At 39.4% G+C, this 26,989-nt stretch overlaps 1 protein-coding gene across 1 annotated transcript; it reads right to left on the bottom strand.

The window, feature by feature from the left end:
- On the bottom strand, positions 1-26,684 carry UBXN2B (UBX domain protein 2B; the record flags this gene model as incomplete). The annotated part of the gene is made up of 8 exons (XM_079722621.1): positions 1-163; positions 1,139-1,300; positions 7,147-7,284; positions 10,478-10,587; positions 11,974-12,057; positions 15,360-15,510; positions 20,952-21,055; positions 26,598-26,684. 8 exons carry the CDS (start codon positions 26,682-26,684, stop codon positions 1-3), a joined length of 999 nt encoding a protein of 332 aa, XP_079578747.1.
- Between the last annotated feature and the right edge of the window lie 305 nt (positions 26,685-26,989).

Here is a 26,989-nt window from a genome sequence, read left to right as displayed (position 1 = left end):
TCATTTTAGTTGCTGGAGTATCACAGTGTTAAGAATATCTGCTTCTTGTAGTGTCAGGCTTTCATCTGTTAGCTCTTTGTTTGGAAATGAAGTCACAAGAATAAAGTCAAGAGTTGCAAATTCAGGACGGGACTGTACAATAAAGTCCCGAACATCCAGGATCCTGAAGAAATAAGATAAAAATAATTTGTGATACAAAAGTTTTATTGTCAATTAAGCTTTTAGCTAAAACTAGATAATAAAAAAAATCACACAATTCTTATCCTTATTTAAATGTGTTGTAACCGTCTTTAATTTCAATGGATGTATTTACCTTGGCTTTATGGTAAAATGTGAGGATTAACTTTGGAGCGCACCTGACATTTACTCTCATTGTAAACAGACACAATCTTTAGGTGAGTTATGCATCAAAGAAATGTCAACAATGTTATTAGACTACAGGGCCTATTTTTTCAGAGTATAAAATATCTTAGCAGCACATGACCCAGAAAAAGGTACCTCAGATGAGCCTGTGTCAGTGTGAGTCTATAACTATGAAAAGTGTAAGTTATAAAAATAATTTTAAAAAATTACTCTCACATACATACAGTAGCTCAACTAAGATCATAAATGTATCTCTTAGTGGGATACAATGAACAAATAAAAATAATATCTTATTAGCACAACAAATGTACAATGAATGTTAAAATGATATTTAAAACTGTTTATTTGAAGTACTTGATAAGAGCACAATTAAACTTTATTTACACTATAAATTTATGTTATAAAGAATTTGCTATGTAGAAAGTTAATCCTAATCAGGGTTGTCATAAATTTTTAAAGGAGTAAAGTCCAAATCAGGTTTTACTAAAGCAAATCAAATCTGATTCAACTTCTCATGGTTTTAGCAACGGTGCAAAACTACAGCTTTTAACAATTTTCTTTATTTTTGAGTGGTATCTGCATTTGCACTAGTATTTGGACAGTTTTCAGAGGATGTTTAAGTACTAAGTGCTTCACTTCTTACACACAGCTATTATTCTCTTAAAATTTTTGTTTTCTGTCAAAAACTTACTTCAAAAGTAAATGTAAAGAATTTCCTATTCTTCATGACTCAGGCTGCATCCAGTTTTACAAAGATAAGTCACCCCCAGCTTACCTGTGTGTACTATTGAATCTTTGTATCAAACGGCTCCCATCTGCTAACCTGATCTGAATTTTGGTCGTTGGCACGGAATCATCAATAAGAACAACTGCATTAAGTAGTGACTTCTCCTCTTCTTCTGGGGAGGAAGGCGTACTGACTATTTCAGGTGTGAGGCTAAGAAAGAAGAATTAAAGAATCAGAACGTAAGTCTGAACACATAAGATGCACAACAGCCTGAAGACAGCAGAACAACCACTTAGACTTTCACCTGACCTCCAGTCATCCCGCCACGGCTTCTGCCCCAGTGGGAACACGGCTTCCTTGGGGTCTCCTATTCTTCTTCCACTTTCTTCCATTATATTAAAATTACCTTGGGTCCTATGATTCTGATTTAGTTTATCCAGCCTCCTTCGAAAGCCTAACTCTGTATTCCTTCCTCCCCAATCCCTTTGAAATTTCATGAGACTCTTCAGCACAACGGTCTGCAGTCAGAAACCTGAGCAACTTGGAGTTAACGTCCAGGACTGACCATGAGCACAGACTTGGTTTCAGATCCCAGCTCTGTCAACTGTGTGAACTCAAGTACCGAAATTAATCTCTCTGAATCCCAGTTCTATCAGTTATAAAATGGGGGGGAAATAATAAGATGTCATGTAGGTCTGTTATAGTAAGTTCTTCATATAAGTGCTTGGAACAGTGTTTCAAGAGGTATCAGCTATATTTGTACATATCATCAGCACTAAGCTATCAACTTAAACTTAGTTGATATTACTTTAAAAATCTGCTTTAAGTAGTTACTGCTTTACAACAGAGTAGTTCCTAAGTGTGAGTGAGAAATGAAATTTAATATATGGTGATGAATTTATAATGAACCTCATGTGATACAATCGCTTAGCACTGGACCTTGGTTACTAGTGACCACAGTGCCTTCTGACGCCAGCAGGATGACCCATCGTTGTAAGTCGAAAGTGAAACTCAAAAATAGAGTGCTCTTTTGATTAAGCAATTAAAACAAATTAAAAGAAATTTAGAAATTCTTCATAGACATCAAATCTTAATCCTCTTTCAGTCATCCTGCGGGATTCTTTGATAGTCTTGATGTTGATTCTCTCAAATACTGGGACTCTGATGGCTCCCTATAAATGACTGTCTTTTGAAAAAAATAAAATAAATATATACTTATCAGTATAAAAGTCCTATGAGCATTTGTGCTTTAGTCTAGTGTAAACCTAGCTCATCATGACTCCAATTCCCACCCAAAAACTTTCTTAGTGTATCTGGCAAAGTGGGAAAGTTAACTGGTACTTACTGCTAACACTTCGCCTTTCCTTAGCTACTTCCTGACACATATTTTAGAACTAATTTCAGAATGTATACGATAAAGAAATGGAAGAGGAGAAAATGATGATCTGCCGTCACTGTTCAGGTAGTATTAAGGAATTTCCTGTCAAGTTCGGAATTGAGGACTGAAACAGCTGCCCCGCCAAGGTGGGTTACTCTGCAACAGTCCAGTGTCCCTTACACAGGGAGGGGGACGAAACCCAAAGAGGGGACGGGAGTCAGTGAGCACAAAGGGCCTCTTCCCTCCCCCCTTTGCATCCTTATAACCAGGTCTACCCACTGTCATCACCACCACCAGCACAGCCTCTGCAGCATTTGCTATTTCATTTAGATCCTGGAGTGAGGGAGGCACTGCTGCTTAGTGGGCAACAGCACGGATGCAGGGGCCCGACTCCGGAATTGACTCTGCCGCTTATTAGACGTGTGACTCTGGGCAAGTCACTTAACCTCTTTGTGCCCAAGGGCTGGAATGGCCTTTCGAGATAATTAAGGCCAACCACATCATTTTATAGGAAAGGAAAACTGAGTCACAGAGATTGAAAGATACCCTCAGAGTCACAGAGACAGGCAGTGAACAAGCTGGTTAGTGTGTTGACAAGAGCGAGGAAGGAAGAAAGACCATTCTATAGCTGTTAGGTCTGCCTCTCAGGACAAAGTACTCGACCTGTTCTTTTTGTCCCTGGCTTTCCTCAGTTTGTGAGATCACTCCAGTTTTTTAAGTATAATTTTATTTCTTTCAATGAATTTGAGATCAAAAAAATTTGGAATAATGAAAAAAAAAGTCATATTAACTTTAACATTTAGCTCTCAAAGTCACGGCTGCAGGTTATTTCAGACTTCCTCCTCATCATTCAATTTATCAAGCCATAGTGACATTTTTAATATACTGTATGTATGTTTCCAGAATTAACATTAAAAAGAAAAAAATTTTTTAAAGGAAAAGAAGAAAGTTAATTGATAAAACAAGCTTTCCAGGCGAACTGGAGGAAAGGATGTAGCTTGTAAGCAGAGTGATTCCCTCTTCAGACTGAAAAGAGGGTGCTGGGGATGGATGTAATGAACTCAGAGGCTAAGAGGAATGTATTAAGAAAGCTAATGCTTGTCAGGCTCTGTTTTGCCGGCAGAGCTGCTGCGAGTGAGGGGCGGGGTAGAACGGGCGCTGTGGGAAAGCCGGGAACGTCCGGGCTCTGCCGTCCGGGGGCGGGAGAGGGGCGGCCTGCCTGCCCGGCACGGGTGCGCGGGCGTCCCCAGAAGCACTGACTGCACAGGGCAGACGGATCCAGTGGCTGTGCAGTCAGGCAAGGGGCTGCAGAACCGCTGGTCAGAGAGCGAAGCAGGGGCAGGAAGGAAGGGGCTGTGAGACGTTAGAGAACAGGGCCCTCCAGGGTCCAGGGACCAAGGCGAAGGCACACCTGAGGTGTAGTGGCCGGACTCGGGGCAAATGGCAAACGGAAGCTTTTGGATGCACAGTGTGCCAGACAGGCAGTGACTGTCCTGAAGCAGAGAGAGATTTACTTCAAATCATGATCTGTATCATCATACATGCCAGCTCAAAAGCCTACCGTGAACGTCTATCAGAAATGCTAGCCCTGCCCGTCAAAAATGATTCTGGGGCTTCCCTGGTGGCGCAGTGGTTGAGAGTCCACCTGCCGATGCAGGGGACACGGGTTCGTGGCCCGGTCCGGGAAGATCCCACATGCCGTGGAGTGGCTGGGCCCATGAGCCATGGCCGCTGAGCCTGCGCGTCCGGAGCCTGTGCTCCGCAACGGGAGAGGCCACAGCACTGAGGGGCATGCGTACCGCAAAAAAAAAAAAAAAAAAAAAAAAAAAAAAGATTCTGAAGTTTTCTAGCTCTACCTGGCTCACCAAGCTCATTTTTATTAAATAATTGTATTGTTCTACTATCAAAAATTTGTAGTTTTACATCTACGGTTTGCTTGCTCCTATAATATTACGTGAAGGTACTGGGTAATATTTCTATCGCATTTAGGTTTACCCCATTTTATTGTGGTCTACAAATAATTAAGTCAATTTCCATCTATGTAAAGTTCTGTTTGCAATTAGACTGCCAACTATGGAAGGCAATGGAATCATTTCTCATTCTGTTTTGTTTGCTTCTTTTTTTTTTTTTTTTTTTTATTAGTTGTTTGCTTCTTTTTAATTACTTCTCTGTTCAGTAAATAGTTGTCTGGAACTCTTGGGAAATAAGCCATTTTAGAAAGTTACTTTCTAAATAGAAAAAGGCTGACTGTTAGAACTTTTATGTTTTAATATATTTCTTAACATGAAGCCCTCTAAAATGCTCTACGCAATCCTTCACCTTCTTAGAATATACATAGCCAAATATTCCACATCTGGATCCATGTACATCACACAGGCTCACACCACCATGCTAATCTCCTGTGTAAATTTCCCGTGCATCAGAAGCTGGAAATTCTAAAGACTACATTTCTCAGACTCCCTTGCAGCTAGGATTTTGTAGGATTTCACCCTTCCATCAAGCAAATAAATACATACTTGTACGGTGAAAGTTAAGACCGTGGCGTGGAGATGATGCAGCTCTTCTGGTCCCCAAGGTCCTGGAGGCATCTGACTCTCCCAGTGCAGTCATGATGGGGTGTTCTAGCTCTGGGCCCCAGCTCCACAGGCTCTGAGCAACTGATGGGGCACAGGAGGTGTTTTCTCTAGAAAGTTCTGTTTGCTTCTCCTGTCTAAGGAAAGCTTGGTTTGCTATCTCTTCCAGAAACTCTATAAATTATTCAAGGCTCTGTAAGAAAACCCTTACTATTTAATCTAGCAAATGGATTCTGTTGTCTATAATCAAAATCCCTGACCAATATGGCTAATGATTAACACAGCATTATCACCACTTATCTTTGCCATTCTTCCTTCATCATTTTCTCCTCTTTTTTTGGTCATTTTCTCTAGTTATTTCCCTTATAAGTAAGAAGGCTGGCCTTTGTAAGATACTATAATCAATCAGATAATAAATCATTATTTTCATGAGTTCAAACTGCCAATTATAATCACTGGGTCTTCTTAGCTATCTTCCCTTTAGGCAACCTTCTTCAATTTCAGTTCTAGGTTTACTATACAACTGACCCTTGAAAAACACGGGTTTGAACTGGGCAGGTCCACTTACGCATGGATTTTCAACAGCAAACACTATTACATGATCTATAATATAGAGTACTACACGATCCGAGGATGGGGAATCGTAGATACAGAGAGCCAATTATAAGAGGAGTTTCAACCGCTTGGAGGGTCGGCGCCCCAAACCCCCGTGTTGTTCAAGGGTCAACTGTACTTCTACTAACAAAGATATGCATTCTAACTTTGATTCTTGGTCATACACTTAAATAATAGAAAAAGAAAGCGCATGAAACAAAGCGATGACTGGGCATTTAACCTGTGTTTTAATTAAAAATCATAATCTCAATAAATATTAAGTAAAAAATGAGAAGTGCTAGAAAATATTAAAAAACTATCTGGGGGTTGTAGTTATTAAAAAAACGGAGGGAAGAAGCAGGACAATTCAGCAGAAGCCTGACTGTGCTGAAGTAAAGAGAGATGAGGGAGAAAATTTCCAAGTAGACCTGTCCTTAGAAAAGCCAGGTTAACACATGTTCCTGTATTCTCTACATGTCTCAGAAATCAGCCTCTAGTCGGAGAAAAAGATGCAGAAGGGGAGACTTGAGAAATGAAAGACAGGTGCAGAGAGCTGATACTGAATTCTTTCCTATGTTGAGAAATGAGACGGGAAGAGAGAACTGGTGTGCACAAGGCAACTGAAAAGAACTCGGAAGGGAAGGAATCACATGAAAGGGAACAAAGGGTGCACAAAAGGGTATGTTGGAAACATGGCCAAGGCCGCAATTCAGCATGCCACCTGCAGTAACGTGTGGACAAATGGAGGGTCATGGTTACCAGCACACGTAACAAGCTTTATGAAGAGGCAAGCCATGGCTATTATAAAGGTGTCCACTCATACATGACACCACGCACACTGGTTTCTAAATTGTGCTCGGCAAAGTCCTAGGGTTCTTTGGAAATGTCTGAGACAATTCCCTCTTCCTGCAACAAGAGGAGTTCTCTGTGTTCCCATAACTTGAAGAAAGAGTTTGGCTGCTTAAGATATATCGAAAATAACCAACTTAAGCCCACTGCTTTGGCTTCAAGAGCTTAACAATTACCTACGGCAGACGGATGCTTACAGCTGTGATCTAAGATACCTACTGTTTTATCTAATCAACAGTTCCCCCTGTGAACCCACGTAATCGTAATCAGAAAGAGGCAGGATGGCACAGTGGTAAAAAGCACAGACTCGTGGGCCAGAGTGCCCAGTTTGAAGCTCACACACTAAGCACTTCCTCGCTCAGTCACCCCGGGCAAACTGCTGCATCTGCAAATGGAGTGATAACAGGATCTACGTCAAGGAGCTGTTGTAAAGATGAAATGAGGTAATGACTGTAAAAGTGCTCTGAGGGCCAGGAATGTGGTAACTGCTATCTAAGTATCACCTATTAATATTATCACCAGATTGGCACATCTAATTCCATCAGCAAGGTCTTCACAGTTTATATTTTAGTTTTTACTTTCCAGGTTGTTTTGCTTTTCTTATTCTCAAAGAAAGTTCATGTTGAACAAAGACAAGTATTTTTCTCATTTTAGGGTTTTACCTTCCAAGTTTTTGTCCTTCTCCACTAAAAGCCTTGAACCTCAATCTAGGTTTTCTGTATTCTTCATCCTGATGATCCTCCATGTCCAGATTCACGTGGCCTCTGTGAACCAGTCGCTGAAGCTCCAGGGGAATCTCTCTTAAAAAAAGAAAAACCACAGTGAGATACCACCTCACACCTGTCAGAATGGCATTAATCAAAAAGAACACAAATTAACAAATGTTGGCGAGGATGTGAAGAAAAGAGAACCCTTGTGCACTGTTGGTGGGAATGTAAATTGGTGCCGCCACTGTGGAAAACTGTATGGAGGTTTCTCAAAAAACTAAAAATAGAACTACCAAATGACCCAGCAATTCCACTCGAGTATATATCTAAAAAAACACAAAAGCACTAATTCCAAAAGATGCAACCACCCCAAGGTTCATAGCAGCATTATTTACAATTGCCAAGATATGGAAGCAACCTAAGTGTCCATCAACAGAGGAATGGATAAAGAAGATGTGGTATATATATACAATGGAATACTACTCAGCCATAAAAAAGAATAAAATTTTGCCATTTGCAGCAATATGCATGGACTTAGAGGGCATTATGCTAAATGAAATAAGTCAGAGAAAGACAAATACTGTATGATATCACTTACATGTGTAATCTAAAAAAATACAACAATCTAGTGAATATAACAACAAAAAAAGAAGCAGACTCACAGATATAGAGAACAAACTAGTAGTTACCAGTGGGGTTGGGGGGAATATTGAGCTAGGGGAGTGGGAGGTACAAACTATTAGATGTTAAGACAGGCTACAGGGATGTATAGTACAACACAGGGAATATAGCCAATATTTTGGAGTAACTGTGAATGGAAGGTAACCTCTAAAAATTGTATAAAAATAAAATAAAAATTAAAAAAAAGGAAAAAGGTCTTAGTAAACTTTTTGAAAAATGAGTCTACACTGTTGAGATTGTGATAGTTAAGTTGTGAACTTGAAAACAACAATTTTTGCTTAATTTATAATTTAAAAATTTCCGTGATGATTGACTAGTTCTCGTAGATCTTTCTTTCTTAAAGGTGCATCATATTATTCCTTAGTGATTCTCAACATAGGGATTTTGTTGTCACGGGGAGGCTGGAGTGCTTCTGACAGAAGGCCAAATTGTAGGGAAGCAATTTACACCTAAGTCGGCATTAGAAAATCCCGACGAGGACGTAAGAGTTAATGTGAATATTTATTTTTAAACACCCTGGAGGAAGTTTGGAAATTTGACAGGGGTGACTTTGATTGTCATGTGATTCATGCATGCTGCCCTCTTTCAGGGTCAGGATCAGGACAGGAGATGCTCTGTCTCGGGGTCTCAACTTACACAGTGAAGACTTGTCGGGGGTTCCACAGAACCACTGAGGGTCCCACCAGGGGGTCACATGGATGACAAAGCTGTTTATAACGCCTGAGCCTAAAACCTAAGGCTTAGGCTCTATCTTACATATAAGCAAAAAAAATTTTATTTTATTTTTTTTGGTATTGTATAAATATGCTTTGAACTTTTCAGGAACTCATCTGCCATATAAACAGAAGGAACATTGCACTTTGTTTTGTTTGGAACTGTTCCAAGTGCCTGACTGCAATGCCACTTATAGTAATTAAGTTGCCAAAGTCACACACCTCATTATTCTGTTTTTTGTGTGTCGCATCTACATGAAAAGTGCTAGACTGCACACAGGTGCAGTCTAGGTCAGTCTATCTGTCAACTTTGTTATGTCTTGTGGTGTAATCATACTTAGGCATTAGATGTTGAAATATGTTTAGTTTTATGATAAATTACCTTCCTTTACTTCTTCACCATATTTAAGATAAATTTTATATGAATGTTTTTAGAAATAATATGCATAGATTACGTTATCTATAAATTCTTCTTTGAGGACAGTGAAGATAGTGTTAAAAATATTTGTTATAAAAAAGGGACAATGATTATACAGCTGACAACCACTATCTGACAATCATTTTTTTCAAGGAGTCTTTTCTAAAATTGTTCTTGATCATAATTTGTACTTGAGGATATGGTGTAGCTCAAATGAAAAAATTCTCTTAGTATACCATGACTGACTACTAGCCTACAACGTCCGTCGAGTATTTTCATTTGATAATAAATTAGTTTTGATCTATATTATAGCACATTCATCATCATGTTCTTTTCTTCTTCCATCTGGAAGTAAGCGTCATTTGAGCAGTCACGTTGACCTTTACTCAGCAGATGAGCACTGCCCCCACCCAGTGGCTCCCAAGCTCTGCCCGGTGACTCTGCAGGTTTCCAAGTCCACAGCACTGACTTCAACTCTTACCCTTCTATTTACCACCAGCATACACTGCTTCCCAGGTCAGCTTCCCACCTTTCTCAATGATCTCCCTCCCGCTTACAGCATTTCTTGCTTTTCTTTGGTATTCTGACATTACCTTTGTAGAATTCAAATACAAAATCCATGCTAATTAGTTCTAAAATGCCTTTCCTTTAGAGTTCCTTGCCCACCTCAACTCCCATGAGTTCCCATCTCCACTCCACTTCAGCCACTCTCCTTAGACAGATTTCATCACTTGGAAAAGCCCCACCTTCAATTCCTGGATGGAGTGTAACCTCCTGCTCCAGCCCCTTCACTGCCACTTACATCTCCCAGTTCATGACCAGCCTGATACCTTTCTTGAGTTGTATTTCTACTTAGGGATGATCACACTGTCAGCTGGTGAAAGCACAATGCAGAAAAGCTTTTATAACCGTAGCGAAATCACTTGATTCCTCATCCTTTAGCCAGAAGGCCTGGTGAGTTATATTGTTCTTTAGATGGGTGGGAACACTGTAAATCTGGTTTCCTTTCACAAAGTATAACTTCAAACTAACCTTTTGAAATCTTCTGCCAGCAGTAATGCCACTTTAAAAGCTTTCTAATATAAGTTGCTGAAATTCAGGCATACATGCAATGAGTCACCCTGTCAGTAGTAAGCAGGACAGTGGCTTCGTGGATGAGCAGCTACCTGCTAATCAATTCACTAATTTATTACATTACAACACCTCTGCTCAGAATTGGGACCATAGCTTCACTGGATGTTAAAAGGGACCAATGACCACTGCTCCCCGCCACCAAGTTAAGAACCAGTGACTTACAGATAGCAACATGTCCTTTATATACTTAAAAATACCCTTCCCCCCAGCAGCCACTTACAGAATATATTCCAGTATCTCACTCTTAAAAACCAGTAGAGCACCACTGATCGGCGCTCTGTTTACAAGAAAAAGAAGTTCCACCCTCAGGTACAAATAGAACCCAGGTAACACATCTTACCCTCTCTTAACGGACTCCAGAAACTGAGCATTTGTTGGGTCACTGTAAGGTCTCAATTCTCCATCGTCTAAGCTGAAACCATTGCTCCACAGTTTAAGCAAAATCTGAACCTTTTGGGTGTAGGAAAAAAGAAATACAAGAACGTGTCTGCATTAAACAATTTTAATTTTCAAGTGTGATATTTATGATTTACTTTATTTAAAATATAGTTATTTGTGCTATTCTTTATTCAGCTGAAATAAAGAAATAAACGAAGCCACGTGTGAGATCTATACTTAGCTTAATGAACTGACAATGGCTGAAATAGCAAAGGTCCCATCGCTGGACCCTGGCCTTGAAGTACAATTATTTCCGGTTCACTGAGAAGACCAAAGTCCTGAGAGCATCCAGCTGCCACTCCACACCCACCCTTCTCCATCATCTCTACCTGTCTTCTTTTTTTTTAAACATCTTTATTGGAGTATAATTGCTTTACAATGGTGTATTAGTTTCTGCTTTGTAACAAAGTGAATCAGCTATACATATACGTATGTGGCTGCTTCCCACTAGCTATCTATTTTACATTTGGTAGTGTATATATGTCCATGCCACTCTTTCACTTCGTCCCAGCTTACCCTTCCCGCTCCCCGTGTCCTCAGGTCCATTCTCTACATCTGCATCTTTATTCCTGTCCTGGCCCTAGGTTCTTCAGAACCTTTTTTTTGTTTTGTTTTAGATTCCATATATATGTGTTAGCATACGGTATATGTTTTTCTCTTTCTGACTTACTTCACTCTGTATGACAGACTCTAGGTCCATCCACCGCACTACAGATAACTTAATTTTGTTCCTTTTTATGGCTGAATAATATTCCATTGTATATATGTGCCACATCTTTATCCATTCATCTGTCGATGGACACTTAGGTTGCTTCCATGTCCTGGTTATTGTAAATAGAGCTGCAATGAACATTGTGGTACAGGACTCTTTTTGAATTATGGTTTTCTCAGGGTATATGCCCAGTAGTGGGATTGCTGGTCTACCCGTCTTCTTCTCTGCTGCAGAGCTTAACTATTTATGCCAGGGGGCTAGACAGAGCCTCCAGAGACCCTCCAAGGCTAAACTATACATGTTTAAAATGAAACATAACTCCAAAATTTCAAAAGGTAAAAACAAAGAATGACTTTAGGCATTTCTATGTTTATAACTCAGCTAATTCTATATCATGATGTTATGTCATATATAATAATTGTTATAACATATATGTAAGCTCATTTTGACAGTGAGTCATACATTCTTTCAACAAAGAGTTACGTATCTCTAAGTGCAAGGCAAAACTGAGATATAAAATACAAAATTTAAGTATGAAAACTTATACATAATTGTAAGTCCTTTTAATCCATGCTTCAAAAAATAACAGAACAAAAAGAGATTATATTATCAATTTTTAATTTTATAACAAACGGTAGTAACTAGAGGCAAAAATCTACAATTTTTCATTTTCTTTCTGTACGTACATCTTGCAACTGATTTTCTCCATAGATGTATTCAGACCGCTTACAAAAGGAATTACCCAATCTGTATCCTCCACCTGTAAAAGACTAAAACACACACATAGCAAATGAGCTAAAAATTCACTGAGGCTTATCAAGCAAAATGGTATGATAATGTATGATAATATATTTTAAAACTATATCAATTATAATTAGCCAAACTGGTTTATACTTTCCAGGAAATTTTTATATTAAAATAAAGGTCTTATATTACAGAGAGGTATACTCTAGTAAGAAATTATGTTTCTTCCCACAAAAACATTAGTGACTCAGAAGATGAAATAACTTAGGCCAATCTTAAACTAAGAAATGCATTTATACACTGAAATAATATTTTCAAGTAGAAACAGACTTTAAAAACCCACCTTTAATATTTTATGACAAGTCTTATAATAATTATAATTTTTTTTGTGTGTGTGTGCGGTACGCGGGCCTCTCATTGTTGTGGCCTCTCCCGTTGCGGAGCACAGGCTCCGGACGCGCAGGCTCAGCAGCCATGGCTCAGGGGCCTAGCCGCTCCGCGGCATGTGGGATCTTCCCGGACTGGGGCATGAACCCGTGTCCCCTGCATCGGCAGGCAGACTCTCAACCACTGCGCCACCAGGGAAGCCCTAATAATTATAATTCTTGAATCATATTTCACAAAGTAAATAAGAGTTTCATAGAGAAAGGAAGAATTTTATAAATGAGTATAAATCACCCTGAAGAAAAGCTCCATACTTATAAGCTGCTTTGATTCAACTGTAACAAATCAACTAGACTGTACTTTTTGTTTTGTTATACTAATTACAAGCTCTTCTATTTTTCAGGTAAGATAGCTTATGAGGTAAAACTGCTGTTTCTTTTAATCACCATTCATATCATAAATGAGCTATTAATCATCACATTGCTTTCCTTTCTATAGACTAAATTATATCAATCCTATATTTTTCTTACAGAATTGGAGAACTTGCAAGAACCAAAATTACCCGAGACTTAACTGAAAGAGAATTTCAAACTGTGTGTAAAGAACGAAATGATAACTAAAATTTAAGTTTCATTTAACAAAAGCGGTTCTGAGCAGTGGATGACTCTCACAATTACCAGACAGGCCCCCTAGGCACACTGGACACCTACTGAGCCATAATCCCTGAGGCCACATGGTGGTTTAGAAAACCTCCCAAATGATTTTGATGAGGGAACTCAGGTTGGGAAATGGTAATTATAAGAATATATGACAATTACACACAAAAAGATACTTGAAGTCTTCTTTGATAGACCAGTACTCTGCCAGCTGACATAGTTATAAAAGCTGTATAAAAGCTTTATAGGAATTTAAGGCACAAAAACAACTCAGTGGAGAAAGGAGAGCCTTTCAACACACAATGGTGAAGCAATTGGACCTCCATAAGGAGAATAATAAACCTCGATGTAAACCTTATAGAAAATTAACTCAAAATGAATCATAAGTTTAAATGTAAAAAGAAAAACGATAAAAAATGTTCTAGATAACATGAAAGAAAATCTTCCGGACCTATAGTTAGTTAGATGAAGAGTTCTTGGACAAGATACCAAATACATAAAAGAAAAAAAAAAGGAAAAACTGAACTTTATCAAATTGAAAACTTTTGCTCCATGACAAATCCTGGTAAGAGGATGAAAAGACAAGCTACAGTCCAGGAGAAACTATCTGCAGACCATACATCTGACCAAGGACTCCTACCTCTTAAAATATACACAGAACTCTCAAAAGTCAACAGTAACAAAACAGACAATCCAATTAGAAAATGGGCAAAAGTCCGTTTACTGAAGAGGATAATAAAGATAATGGCAAATAAACACATGAAAAGATGTTCAATATCACTAGCCATTAGGAAACTGCAAATGAACATGATTAGCCATTAAGAAAATGCAAATCAAACCCACAGTGAGTTATCACTACACACCTATCAAAATGGCTAAAATTATAAACAGTGATATTACCAAATGCTGGCAAGGATGTAGAGAAACCAGATCCCTCATACACGGTGGAAAACGGTTAGGCAGTTTCTTAAAAACCTAAACATATACATACCCTTCGACCAGGCAGCTGCACTCCTGGGCATTTATCCCAAAGAAATAAAAACTAATTTACATACAAAACACAACTGCTCACAGCAGCTATATGTCTTCCTTCCTTCCTTCCTTCCTTTTCTCTCTCTCTCTCTCTCTCTCTCTCTCTCTCCTCTTTCTTTCTATCCATTTCGTTAGTTAGTTGTGCCGGGTCTTAGTTGTGGCAGGTAGGCTCCTTAGTTGTGGCTTGCCAGCTCCTTAGTTGAGGCATACGATCTCTTAGTTGTGGCATGCGTGTGGGATCTAGTTCCTAGCCAGGGATTGAACCCGGGCCCCCTGCATAGGGAGCACGGAGTCCTAACCACTGCGCCACCAGGGAAGTCCCAGTAGCTATATTTCTAATGGCCCAAAACTAGAAACACCTAAAATTTCCCTCAATAAGTGAAGAGTTAACAAACGGTGGTACATCCACACCATGAGCGCTACTCAGGAATAAAAAAGAAGGATCTACTGATACACTCAATAACCGATGGATCTCAAGGGCTTAAGCAGAGTGGAAAAAGAGCTACTCCTAAAAGGTCACACACTGTACGATTCCATTTGTATAACATTCTCGATATTAGAAAATTACAGAGATGGAGAACAGATTAGTGGTGGCCGGAGGTCTATTGAGGGCGGGGCAGTGGCAGTGACTCTAAAGGGGGCCACCAAGAGGAGCCTGTCGTGATGATGGACAGCATCCAGATCGAGGAGGTCACCAATCTACACCTGTGGTAAAATGACACAGACCTACACACAAACCCCGCACCAAGGTTAAATTCTTGCCTTTGCCACTGAACTATAATTATGTAACAACCGCTGGGGGAAACTGGGTGAAAGGTGCATAAGACCTCTCGGCATTCTTTGGCAAATTACTGTGACTCTATAATTATTTCAAGATAAAAAGGTAAACAGAGAAGTTTCATAGAAATATTAAGAAACTGCCTCAACTTTCGACCATTAGTAGAAAGATTATATAGACTTATAAAGCAAATATTTGAAACAAATATACAGTTAGAAAAACAATGTTTGCAACTAACAGAAAAATCTTTAGGAGATCAAATATATAAACAGCAGATTTAGTTTTTTTTTTAAACTTTAATGTTACATTGCTTTTATATTTTATTATTTATTTATTTATTTTATTCCTTGGCCACGCTGGGCGGCATGTGGGAACTTAGTTCCCTGACCATGCCCCCTGCAGTGGAAGCTTGGAGTCAACCACTGGACCACCAGGGAAGTCCCAATAGCATATTTAGTTTTAAAAATTCAGCCCTTACCTTAGCTTTGTCATCACTTGAAGCTCTTGTGGCTTCATTCAGAGGGACAGCCCCATGTTCCCTTGCCTCTTTGAAGAGTTCATTCACAATTTTCCCAGTTGAAGGTCGAACTATATGTAATCCACTGCATTCATGTTCACTTGAACAGAACCTTTAAACATTACAGTTCATGAATAAAGACAGAATACAAACATAAACTACTTTAAGGCAAAAAGCTGCACAGTCTTAGGAAATGACCTTTATTTAAAGAGAGCCATTTCTAAGGCCTTTGTGGAAATATTTAATTTTAAAAACAGGATTAAGGAATTAAGTAGTATCAATAGTTTGCAGAGATTCTGGTAGCAAGTTCAGCATCCCGCCTGAGAACTAACTAGTTTGTTTCTTCCTCACTTACCCTCTGTAACTGCTTATCTATCACACGAATCTCTTTGACAGCTGACAACCAGAAGCTAAGCCTCTTCCCCCAAGGAATCCACATTCAGTAGGACCTGGTCAGTGAAGAGACTTCTATATTTAGATGCTGTAAATATGTAAATCTAGACCACAGAGCTACACATAGAGTTTACTCCTCAGAGAGTTCTGATTGAAAAATTATAACCTCCCTGTGTTAAAGGTAAATAACTTAGACCACAAACAATTTTCTCAGTGTTAACTATGTAGTGAATAATTTCTCCTTTCTTTTCTATTTCATAATGGTCCTAGGGAATATAAACATTTCCTTCACATAAATTAGTACCCTATTTTATCTTTCAAGATTTTTTACAATCAAGAATATCAGAAAATATAACCAATGAAATATCAACATGGAGACTTCCAGAATAAGGTGACAATCAAAGCTCATATCCTTGACTACCGATACTCTCCAATTCAGTTCCTAATTTGCACTGAACTGACTCACAAAACAAAGGGGGAAAATTATATCAGCACTGGAGAACAGGAACAGAAGTCACCTGCAAGACTTCCCCAAAATTAGTATATGCAAAACTAAACAGGAAGGGGAAGGTCAGCTCAGCTCTCAATTCACTGTGAGTGGAAGAGAGGTCTACACGGAGAACAACGGACACCAGCAGAACCCCACTAACAAGGCCAGCTCACCACTACTGAGGGTGGGGTGAGGTGGGAGGGATCCAAGCTGCCAGCGCTCTGGTCAAGTCCACCGAGGACTAAGCTCACCCAGGGCAGGAGCCTACGGAAGGCTTCCTGCCCAGTGGATACTCAAGAGGGCCCAGTACAGACAAGCAAGGCCGGACACTGCCATGGCTGGCTCTTACGACGGGGATCAGCGTCAGAAGGCGCTTGACAGCAGATGCCATAAATGGCGGCACTGAGAAGGGAAGGGAAGGGACGGGGAAGGGGAAGCAAAGCTTCCTGCTGCAGCTACTCCTGTTGGAGCCCCTCCCCTCCTGTCTCCTGTCCCTAATCTGGCAAAGTACAACGATAGAGTCCCTTTTTCTCAGCCTTGGTGAGAAAGACCTTACAGGAAAAACCTGACGTAGGAAAAGATTTACTAACTTCTTTATGGTCACTGATTTTTTATTACTGGTGTAAGAAATCTTTGCCTACCTCAGGGTCTCTTTTCTTCTAGAAGTGTTATTGTTTTCCACAGTCCATCCTTCTCCTCTTTCATAAGTATGCCTATATACTTGACTCTCCTTCTCTATTTAAGTTCATCTGATCATCAACGTTTGCCACTCCCATAGATAGCAACCTCCTCTGTACAGAGGACTCGCAAATGTATGTCTTTAGACCCTCTTACTTACGGCCCGGTGCTGAACTGAAAAGCACCTACTTGAATCCAGTTCATCTCTTCCCACTAATGATCACATTTTCCCTGGACACCAGATTAAGAAGCTTGCAGTCTTCCCTCTTTCCTGCTCACTTACTCTCTCTATTCCACATCATCACGTTTCGACAATAAATTCTTTGAAAGTATCCCACACCAATTCCACCCCTTTCTGCTCTATTCCACGGACACCATCCTAACCTCAAACTTTATGACCCCATTCTCTGGATTACTGCAGTGGGCTTCTTCTTGACTTGTCTCCTTATCCTGTTCTTCCCATTACTATTCATCTTATACGGCACTGCCAGACCTACGTTACCAGAAGTATAATAAGAATAACTAACATTTATCAACTGCTCATTTAATCCTCGTAACAATGGCATTATCCCCACTTTCCAAATAAGAAAACTGAAGCTTAGGGAATTAAAAAAACTGGTCCACGGGCAAAACCTTATCAGAACAGAGGAAAAAAGATAGAAAACTGAGGTGTGTCTATGTCTAGAATCAAAGCTTTACCGCTCTACTATAGTTTTTATGGTAAAAGCTACAGTGAAAAACATATACTGGCTTTCCCCTGCCTTGCGCACAAGAGCAGCTCTCCTTGGCTGTCAGGGCTGGCCATGATGTGGCTGCATCCAGGACTGGATGCATAATGTGTGGGCCGGCGGCAAAATGAAAGTAGGAGGGCTTCCCTGGTGGCGCAGTGGTTGAGAGTCCGCCTGCCGATGCAGGGGACATGGGTTCGTGACCCGGTCCGGGAAGATCCCACATGCCGCGGAGCAGCTGGGCCCGTGAGCCATGGCCGCTGAGCCTGCGCGTCCGGAGCCTGTGCTCCGCAACGGGAGAGGCCACAGCAGTGAGAGGCCTGCGTACCGCAAAAAAAATAAATAAATTAAAATAAAATAAAATAAAGTAGGAGTCTCCTTGCTCAAAATGTATTGAGAATTTCAAGACAGTAATACAAAGCATTAAACCAAGCTCGCGGCCCTTCCCGGAGAGGGGCTCTGGGTGAAGGCTGAGGCTCCACGTGCATGAAGCACACAGGGCAGCACGCCGCCCACCCAGCCTCACCTTCCGAGAGGCTACTCAAGTTCTGCTGCTCCTTTCTGGCTCGCTCTTGGCATTTTTATTATTTTTTCTTCTGGGCCTATTTTGTTCCTTGTCTTCTGTGCTTATCCACATCTTAATAATCTTTTAAGGCCCAGCTAGGTACCAACACTGTGCTAGACATCTTATAGACTTATTGAATTCTCAAAACCATACTAGTGTCTCATGACTTGTAGGGGACGTTCTTTTTAAGTTCTTACATTTTTGGACAAGTAGACTCACATTTTTAAAGTTCTATTTGTGACAGAGAAGCTTTTGTGGATGAATATGTAAAAGCAGGTGTCAGGCTAACTTCTGTGAGTTTTTCTGTAGATCCGGCCCCTCCTCTTGTAAAATAAAAATAGATCACACTACGTCTAGAGTACTTACGTTTCACATTATGTACACAGTGAAAATATACTGGCTTAAAATGACAATGAACAGATGAATGTTTTGATATTTAATGTTGTCCAAGAAGGTGGACCATTAATTAAGACCGTTTTCTGTACCAGACAAAGTGGTAGACATGCAATGAAACCCGGCAGATGTCAATGCTGAATATGAAGTCAGGAGAACTGCATACTTAGTATTCGAAAATATCACACTTCGCAAGAAGAAAACATTGCCAATAATTTGCTTCACATTGTATTTTAAGCAGATATGAGCATCAACCAATATATTTAAGGCAGCTCCTCTTTTTGGATATGTAAATAATTCTAGAAATCAAATCTGAGGCACAAAGTCCTTAAAAATTGCATTATCAAATTATAACTGTTAACGGCAACACTGTTTCAGATAGCATAAAATAAAAGAGGAAAAACCACTCGTTGAAATATCTTAAGGATTATATTCGAATAGCAAGGAAAATATTAATACACTAATCTTATTTTAAGAAGTCAAATATTTTGATTTGTTATACCAACAAATTAAGTCATTCAAAATCTGCTCAAACTGGGGAGCAGTGGCCAAATAGTTAATGAGTAAAACTTTGGTACATTAATATTTTCAGCGCTTTCAAAATTTCAGAGACTGCATAGATTAAGGAAGCAGTTAAATATAAAATATTTTATATATATATTATATATATGTCTATGTATGTGTGTATAGGCATATACACATACACAAACATACATATTAAATAAGAATTAAATGAAAGGGAAGGATATTCAAACAGTGCCAAGATACCAACCTGCAGATTATAAAGGAAAAACTGTACCTTCTGATGGAGTGGGGTGGTGGCCAGCACCTTGACCAAGTGAACATAGCACCAATAGTGGGAAAACCTGAAACCACACGGCTCCTGATGTGATATAATACATAGCAGAAAACATCACTAACTAGTGTTCTTAACAAATATGTTTAACAAGAATCTAATCGTGAGGAAACAATGACCTTGAATGTAGGACATTTTAAAAGACATCTGGCCCTGGCTCTTCAAAGTCAATGTGATAAGCTTTAGATTATATAGATGAGCTAAAAGCAGACAAGAGAAAGGTTGGGAAAAATGCTCTGGATTCAGATACCAAACAGGCATCATGAGTGGAATGCATGGCCCTTGGCTGGATCCTAAACCCGAGAGTATCTGACTACAGACTACGGATTAAATGACTTATGCAACTAGTGCTCATTTTCTAAGGTGTGATACGTTATCAAGGTTATAAAGGAGTGCGGGCTTCTTCTTAGGAGGTGCAGGCTGAAGCCTCTAGAGATGAAGTGCTAGGATGGCTGTACTTTACTTCCAGATGGTTGAGTAAAAGACAGCGTGTGCACCAATGTACTGCTGTGTATAACATGTTAACAACTGGTGAATATCGGAGCAGACACAGCATATATTCATTGTCCTTATCTTTGATTATCTATGGATTTAAAAATTTGTAAAATAAAAAGGTGGGGTGAAGATTATAAATATTGTTCTTTCTTTCCATTCAGGTCCAGAAAGGGATGTCATTTTACCTCCTCTATAGAAAGAAAGAAGGTAGACTAGTGACAAACAAAAAAGAAAGAATAACTTCCAGTGAATTTTTCAACTTTTGATAAATGAACAGACTTTCTGAAAATGCGATATAATGGGAAAATTCAAGTTTCTCCCCAGTAATGAGATTTGCAGTACTAAAAGGACATTGAGGAAAACATTCCTGGAAACAAGAAAACTCATGACAATAAAATATACCTGATTCTCATCTCTTAAAACTTCACTGTTGGTTGTTTTTATAGCTCAGGGATTTTAACAATAGCAAATACTATCTAGAAGATCACTATTAGATGGGTCATCACCCAACAGAAGGAAAGACAGATTCCTGAAGTTATAGATTCTTAAATGAAGGACAGAAGACACAGAAGGGCTCCATGGATGGGCTTTAAGAAACACACAAACCCTTAAAAACAACTGACAAAATTGTACATAAGTCTTGCTCTGGAGAGAGGGGGTATAACTTTCATCAGATCCTCAATGAGTCTAATGACTCAAAAAAGAACCACGGTACCCAAGAAAAATACTATTCAGTATATTATCCTATGTGATGTCTATCAAAATATTAAGTATTTAAGATAATTTTCCCGTAAGTTTCTTCTGGCTTTCTGACTATTAAAGTTTCAGAAATAGTATCTAAAAAACATTTATTTTAAGAAGTTATAGCTAAAAATAAATTCCCAGGGCCATTTAAAATAATGTGGGATAGTAAACTAAAAAGGGATACAAGTTTAAAAACCAAAACAAAACTTACCTTTGAGGTGGTGTTCGTGGGCTTTTAAAGGCTGTAGCATGAGGTCTATCAGATTTGGAAGCTTTGCATTTCATTTCATCTTCATATAATTCTGCCAAGGCCAACTATAGAATAACAGATTTGTTATAAAGTATAAAGACACTAGAAATAAACCCTTCTATACAATGACAAGTTATGAGTAGAAAATTAACTTGTAATTGAGTAGTAAAGATGTCTAATGAAAAATGAAGGCTGCCGTTTCAGAAGATGACTCCCTTCCAAAATAAAACCACTGCATCTCTCATTTATAAAACGAACCAAAATGCCACATATAGTAGAATAAATTAAAGTTACAATAATTGTTTAATTACTTTCAATGAACTATTCAACAGTTTCAAAAACTATTTGGTAACAGATCATTTTCAAAGTTGGACCTACAATTCTTTGAAAAATACTTGAAGATGTTTCACACTAATGTCAGTTTGCTCTCATCAGATCCCATAAAAATATTTCACTTAGCTGTTCAAGTTTTCAAAACCTGAGTACATAAAACAATTCCAACATTATTTTACTTAAAAGTTTACCAGACATATAAATTTCATCAAGTTTAGGAAAATGAGCTTCTTTTCAATGAATGACATATACAGTTTATATAACTTTTAGAAAGCAATATTACCAAATTATGCTTTATAGATATATGGCTGGATATCTTCAAAATGAAATAAACAAAGCATGGTTTTTGAAACTGGAATTTTAAGAAATTATCAAAATATTTCATTATCATATAAGTTATTTTGTTGCCACTTCTGACTTCCGTGGACAACTCAAAAACTTTCCTTTATGCCCCTTATGGCTATTTAATTATAATTGGCATGACCATAATCTTTGGAAAATTAAAAAAAAAAAAAGACAAAAAAATCCCCAAATCCCCCCAAAACACAGATGAAGTGCTCCTTCTAGAAACATGAGAAATATGAAAACTATCTCCAGGGATTCTTTCCTCAGTAGGAAAAGAAAAATAGGGAATTGGGGCAAAGTTAATTCTCTGAAGATTCCATTAATCAACCTTTAAAATATGCACACAAGAAAACAAAAATGAGTCTTTATTTTTGCCACCTAATTTTTTACCTCCACCCCATACACATATGTCAACTTTCATATTTCTAACATGGCAATTTTGCAGGAAATCCTAATTATAAAAGTGCTATGTAGCCTAAAAGAACTTATTAAAATCCTAACTTAGGCTCTTACTGTGTGAGCTTGGGCAAATTATTTAACTTCTCTGAGCCTTAGTTCCCTCATCTTCTAATGCCTATTAAAAAAATACCTTAGAGGTATTACATAATGTATGTGAAGCACAAGACAAGTGCTCCGTTACGAGAAGAGATTATTAAAAAATGCTCAGCAATGATTGTGTCAGTGTTTCATTTTCCCCAAGGTTTCTTTTCTTCCTGCAGTGTTATCTATATATCTCCTATGGTCTTTTCCTACTTATCCTCTCCAAAAGGAGAAAACAAACAAAACAAAAAACCCACCACAAAACAAATGACAGAGACAGAGACAGACAGACACTCTGACTAATTGGGCCCAAAGTTTTCAGAAATTTTTACCTCCCTGAAATTTCTTCAAAACCGTATTCCTTTATGGATTTCCTCATGAGCTGATAATATTGCTCTATGAATTACTTTTATGCTATTCCTATTCCCATCAATGAAATTGTTATCTGTATGTCAAAAGGCCATTTCAGCCATCCTTCAAGAAGCCTTTTCTAATTTTCTTAACTAAAGTGGTATTTCTTTTCCAAATCCTCATAGCACATTTATATTAAACATTGCATTGTCATCACTTGTGTACTTTTCTCACTATTTCATCCCCCCTACTATAATTTAGGTTTCCCAAATTGTTTCTAACATAGCACATGACAGGCACCCAACAAATTCTTGTTGAATTATGTAGACTACAACTCAACATGAATCATAAAGAGACACAGATAACGTTATAGATTTAGAAACTGAGATTATATTTGCTATAGTTTTGTACCCTGTTTTTTGCTCTAAGAAGATTTGAATAAACCCTGTAAATCAAATAATCTTCTTCTATAAAATAAATGAATAATGCAAACAATGCCTCTTGACTCCATGGAATGTGGAATATATATTAACAAAATAGGAATATGGAGAAAATTACATTACAGCAGGGAGTCCACCTAGCTGAAAGGGCCAAGTTATCACCAGTACATCATTAACTTAGAGGAAAATGAATGATATTTAGAGGGAATTAATGCCAGGATCCATGATGTACCTGAAGCATCATATGGCATAAGTTCATAAGCAAATATTTTAAACAAAGTTAATCTATATTATTTGATATAGCAAATGACACCACATCAGAAGAGGAAATTAACTGATGCACTGGTTAAAACCAGTAGAAAACAACAACAAAATCTCAGTCAAATAAAGAGATAAAAATGTGTGCATTGTGAAGTAAAGATGCACTGTGAATTATCAGGACAGACTTCCATGAGCTAAACAACTAGATTATGAAGATAATTCAATTACACAGAGAGAATAAAGTGTGTAAGCCCTCATAATCTTTTCTCTAGAATTTGAAATGTGAAGAATGTGAGAAAAGAACCTGAAATTGTGGGTGAGAACATCAAATATATAGCAAAAGATTAAAAGTACTGGAATTCCCAGTCTTAGAGGGACAACTGCCAGAAGGTATAACACAGATGTTTCAATCTAGAAGAGCAACATCAGCATCACCTGGGGACCCTTGAAAACTGCAGATGCTCAAACCCCAACCTAGACCAAGTGATTTAGAAAATCAGGGGTGGGGTCTGGTGTCCGTGCTTAAACAAGCCTTCCAGGTGACTCTGATATATGTTAAAATTGAGAACCAACGATACGGGACACTGACATCAACAGGACGAGGGTACTTGTGACAAGTGCAACACAGTGCCAGACATCTGTATGCTTTTCTTACTGATAGAACTCCCCTCTTTGCCCCATCCAAAGCCCACTCTGAACCCTAGGAAGTACTGAAGTTATTAACCCCAGTTCTCCTCAACTCCAACCTATATGGAAACAAAGAAATAAAAACAGAAATCTTTTTCTTTTGATATCATTCTGGAGGAAACCTGGGACAGAAGCATATGATCAAATACCTTAACTGTTAATCCCGCTGTGTGGATGGACTGAGGGGCACGAGAAGAGACAAAGGGCTCTGAAAATGTTCACAAACACTAACGAACACTGAGGTTTTGGGGGTGAGTACTGTCACTAACAATCCTATCCCAAACTTTCCCACTGAATGTTCCCAATTTTGGAGGAGGAAAGGACCTAAGATCTACTCTCAGTCTGAGATCCATGGGAGATTTCTGAATTTGTGAGTCAGAGGCTCACGGTGCTGGGAGGCTTTTTGGGAGACGACGATCCATCTTTCCTCTCGTGGTGAATGAGGAAATCTCTCCTAATGTAGATGCCGACAAACCCTACACTGCATGGCAGCTAAGAAATAGGTACTTAGTGGTACTTTTGCTATTTCCAATTATACTGTGAAAGACTCTTAGAGCGAGTTGTCAGGAAAGTTAAGGAGTATCTACTGAAAATTGAACCAAATGGGTAACTCTTGAAATAAGCATGGCTAGATTAAACAATAAAATAATCCCAAAATAATCAATATCCAAGAAACCAGCTGGGGAGACAACATTATCCAATTGTTTTAAATCTTTGATACATACTCTATTTCTTCATATGCCATCACTTGGTTGTTTTCAGGTTTCTTTGCAAAGTCTTCACATTCTTATTAAATTCTAAGGGAAACACTATGAATACTTAGTGTATTTGATATTCCAAATCACATTCATAAAAAATCAGTTATCTACTTGAGCCTACCTACCAGGAAGTAGACAGGGGATGGAAAAAAAACCCCCCAAAAACCCTAAAAAACCCTGTTTTCTAATTGATGGTGGAAAGGAAGGAATTCTCACAATTGGTGACATCTACCACAATATCTCCAACAATTTATCGTATCTTAATCCAGTGGATGAAGTACAAATTTGTCAAGTATCAGGTGATCATTAACCAAGCTGTTCTCATTTTTCATATAAAAAGAAAAAATAGATTTAAATTAGAGAAAGGATATTAAGTCACATAGTTTTACGTTTAATAGCATTAGTATGGACTAACCAGTCAAAGTTATAGTATTTTTCTCCTTTAAGGGAAAAAGAACCAAATATTTACTAAGCAAGTCTGATCCAGGATAATATGGGATTGAACAGACACTTTATAGACATTTTTTAAATTCATCCTTGACACCACCATCACCTCTAGTTTACAGATTAAGACACCGAGGATCAGAGAGGTTAAGACATTTTTCTGATATTCACATAACTACTAAGTGTCAGGGTCAAGATGCAAACCGAAGTTGTTCTGACCAGAAGCTCCATTTTTTCCCTGACAGTCCATTTTGCCTCTTAGGGATACCGGTCTTCAACAGAAAATACGAGGTGGATGAGACCTTCCTGCCCCTTGATTCTGTTTACTGCTACTGAACTGACTTACGAACACTGGAACTGTTCTACATTGAGTTCATCTCCTAACCTGACACAGATCTCTCCATTCTCCAAATTTGTCATTTTATGCACTGCTTATTTTGGCACTAATGCATACTCCATCGCAAAATGTTAAATATATGCGTATCTTATTTCTGCAAAAAATAGGTAGAAATGTCTTTTATACTTCTATGCCCTTCAACAGTGTCCCAGCGCCAACTGTGGATTTGAGGTCCTATTCATCTCTGCATTCCCGAGCTTAGCAGTATGTTACATGGCAGGTGGTCAATATATGTTTGTTCAAAGAAATAGAATGAAGGTGTAACAATGAAGTAATAGAACTTTTCTACCAAGGCTTGTGGATTGAATGTCATTTATTTTTAATTATAGCTCCCTACAGATGTTTACTTTTTGAATTTTATCAATGATCTTACAAAGAGACAGTTAAAAAAAAAAAAACCTCTAAAATGAGTAGTGTGATGCATCTGGCGGAGCAAGATTTGGTGCGCTGGTATTTAGCTAACTAATGTCAATCTCCTGTAACATTACAAAGTTTTATTTCTCTGTTTCTTATGTGCAATGTTTTCTAGACTGTAAGCTGTTACAACTAGGCTGCGCAGCCGTAGGACGAAATACTTTTTACTTCACCCCTTTAAAAGGGAAAAGCTATCTGATAAAAAGGAACCCTTTTTACACGTTAAGTAATCGAGCCACAAACAGCATGCAAGACAAGACCAAACCAGCCCACGCTGTGACTCGATTTCCCCACGGCCACCGCAGAGCTTTCTTCTGCAGTGAGTCTGACCGGAGCATCAACCTGTGAAGCACTCAACCCTAACCCCCCAAACGCCATTCGACATCAGCAGCTGCTTCTTAAACTGCAAGTGGGGCGGACGGGAAACGAGGCAGGGGCACCACTGACAGCCGGGCTCGGACACTTGTTTCCACCGACGCCGCTGCCCTGCGCGCCGCCTGGGGCGGACCCGCGGCGCCGGAATCACAGTTCGGTCCCCGGGCCGGTCTGGGGAAGCTCGGCCGCGGCCAGGGCGGTTCCACACGCCCCCGGCGGCGCCGTCCCCGACGCCGCACCCCCGCCCCGCCGCTCGCCGCACCTGCAAGTCCCGCGCGCTCGGGGGCCGCGGCCTCACCGCCCTCGGCCCCTCCTCGCCGGCCTGGCTGCTGCCGCCACCCTCCGCCATCTTTCACCCGCTCCCGGCACCGCAGCCGCCGAAGCGTCTCCCGCGACTTCCGGGGCCGGTTGCCTGGCAACCGCGGGGCGGGGCGGTCCCTGCGCGCTCCCGCCTCCCCGGCTCCCGTGCGCGCTTCTTCCGGTGCCCGCCCACCTGTGCGGTCCCGCTTCTTTCCTTAAAGGAAGTTGGCTCAGAATTTCCCCGCCAGGAAGCCTCTGCGTAAACCCGGAGGCTGCTGGGCGCCGCCCTGGAGGGCAGCACGGACTTGCGTGTTCTTTTAACCCCACAGTGGAAACGTCCTCTGGATGTTTCAT

The sequence above is a fragment of the Hyperoodon ampullatus genome (assembly GCF_949752795.1).
Source record: "Hyperoodon ampullatus genome assembly, chromosome: 17".
Taxonomy (NCBI): Eukaryota; Metazoa; Chordata; class Mammalia; order Artiodactyla; family Ziphiidae; genus Hyperoodon; species Hyperoodon ampullatus.
This window is presented reverse-complemented; position numbering and strand designations above follow the sequence as displayed.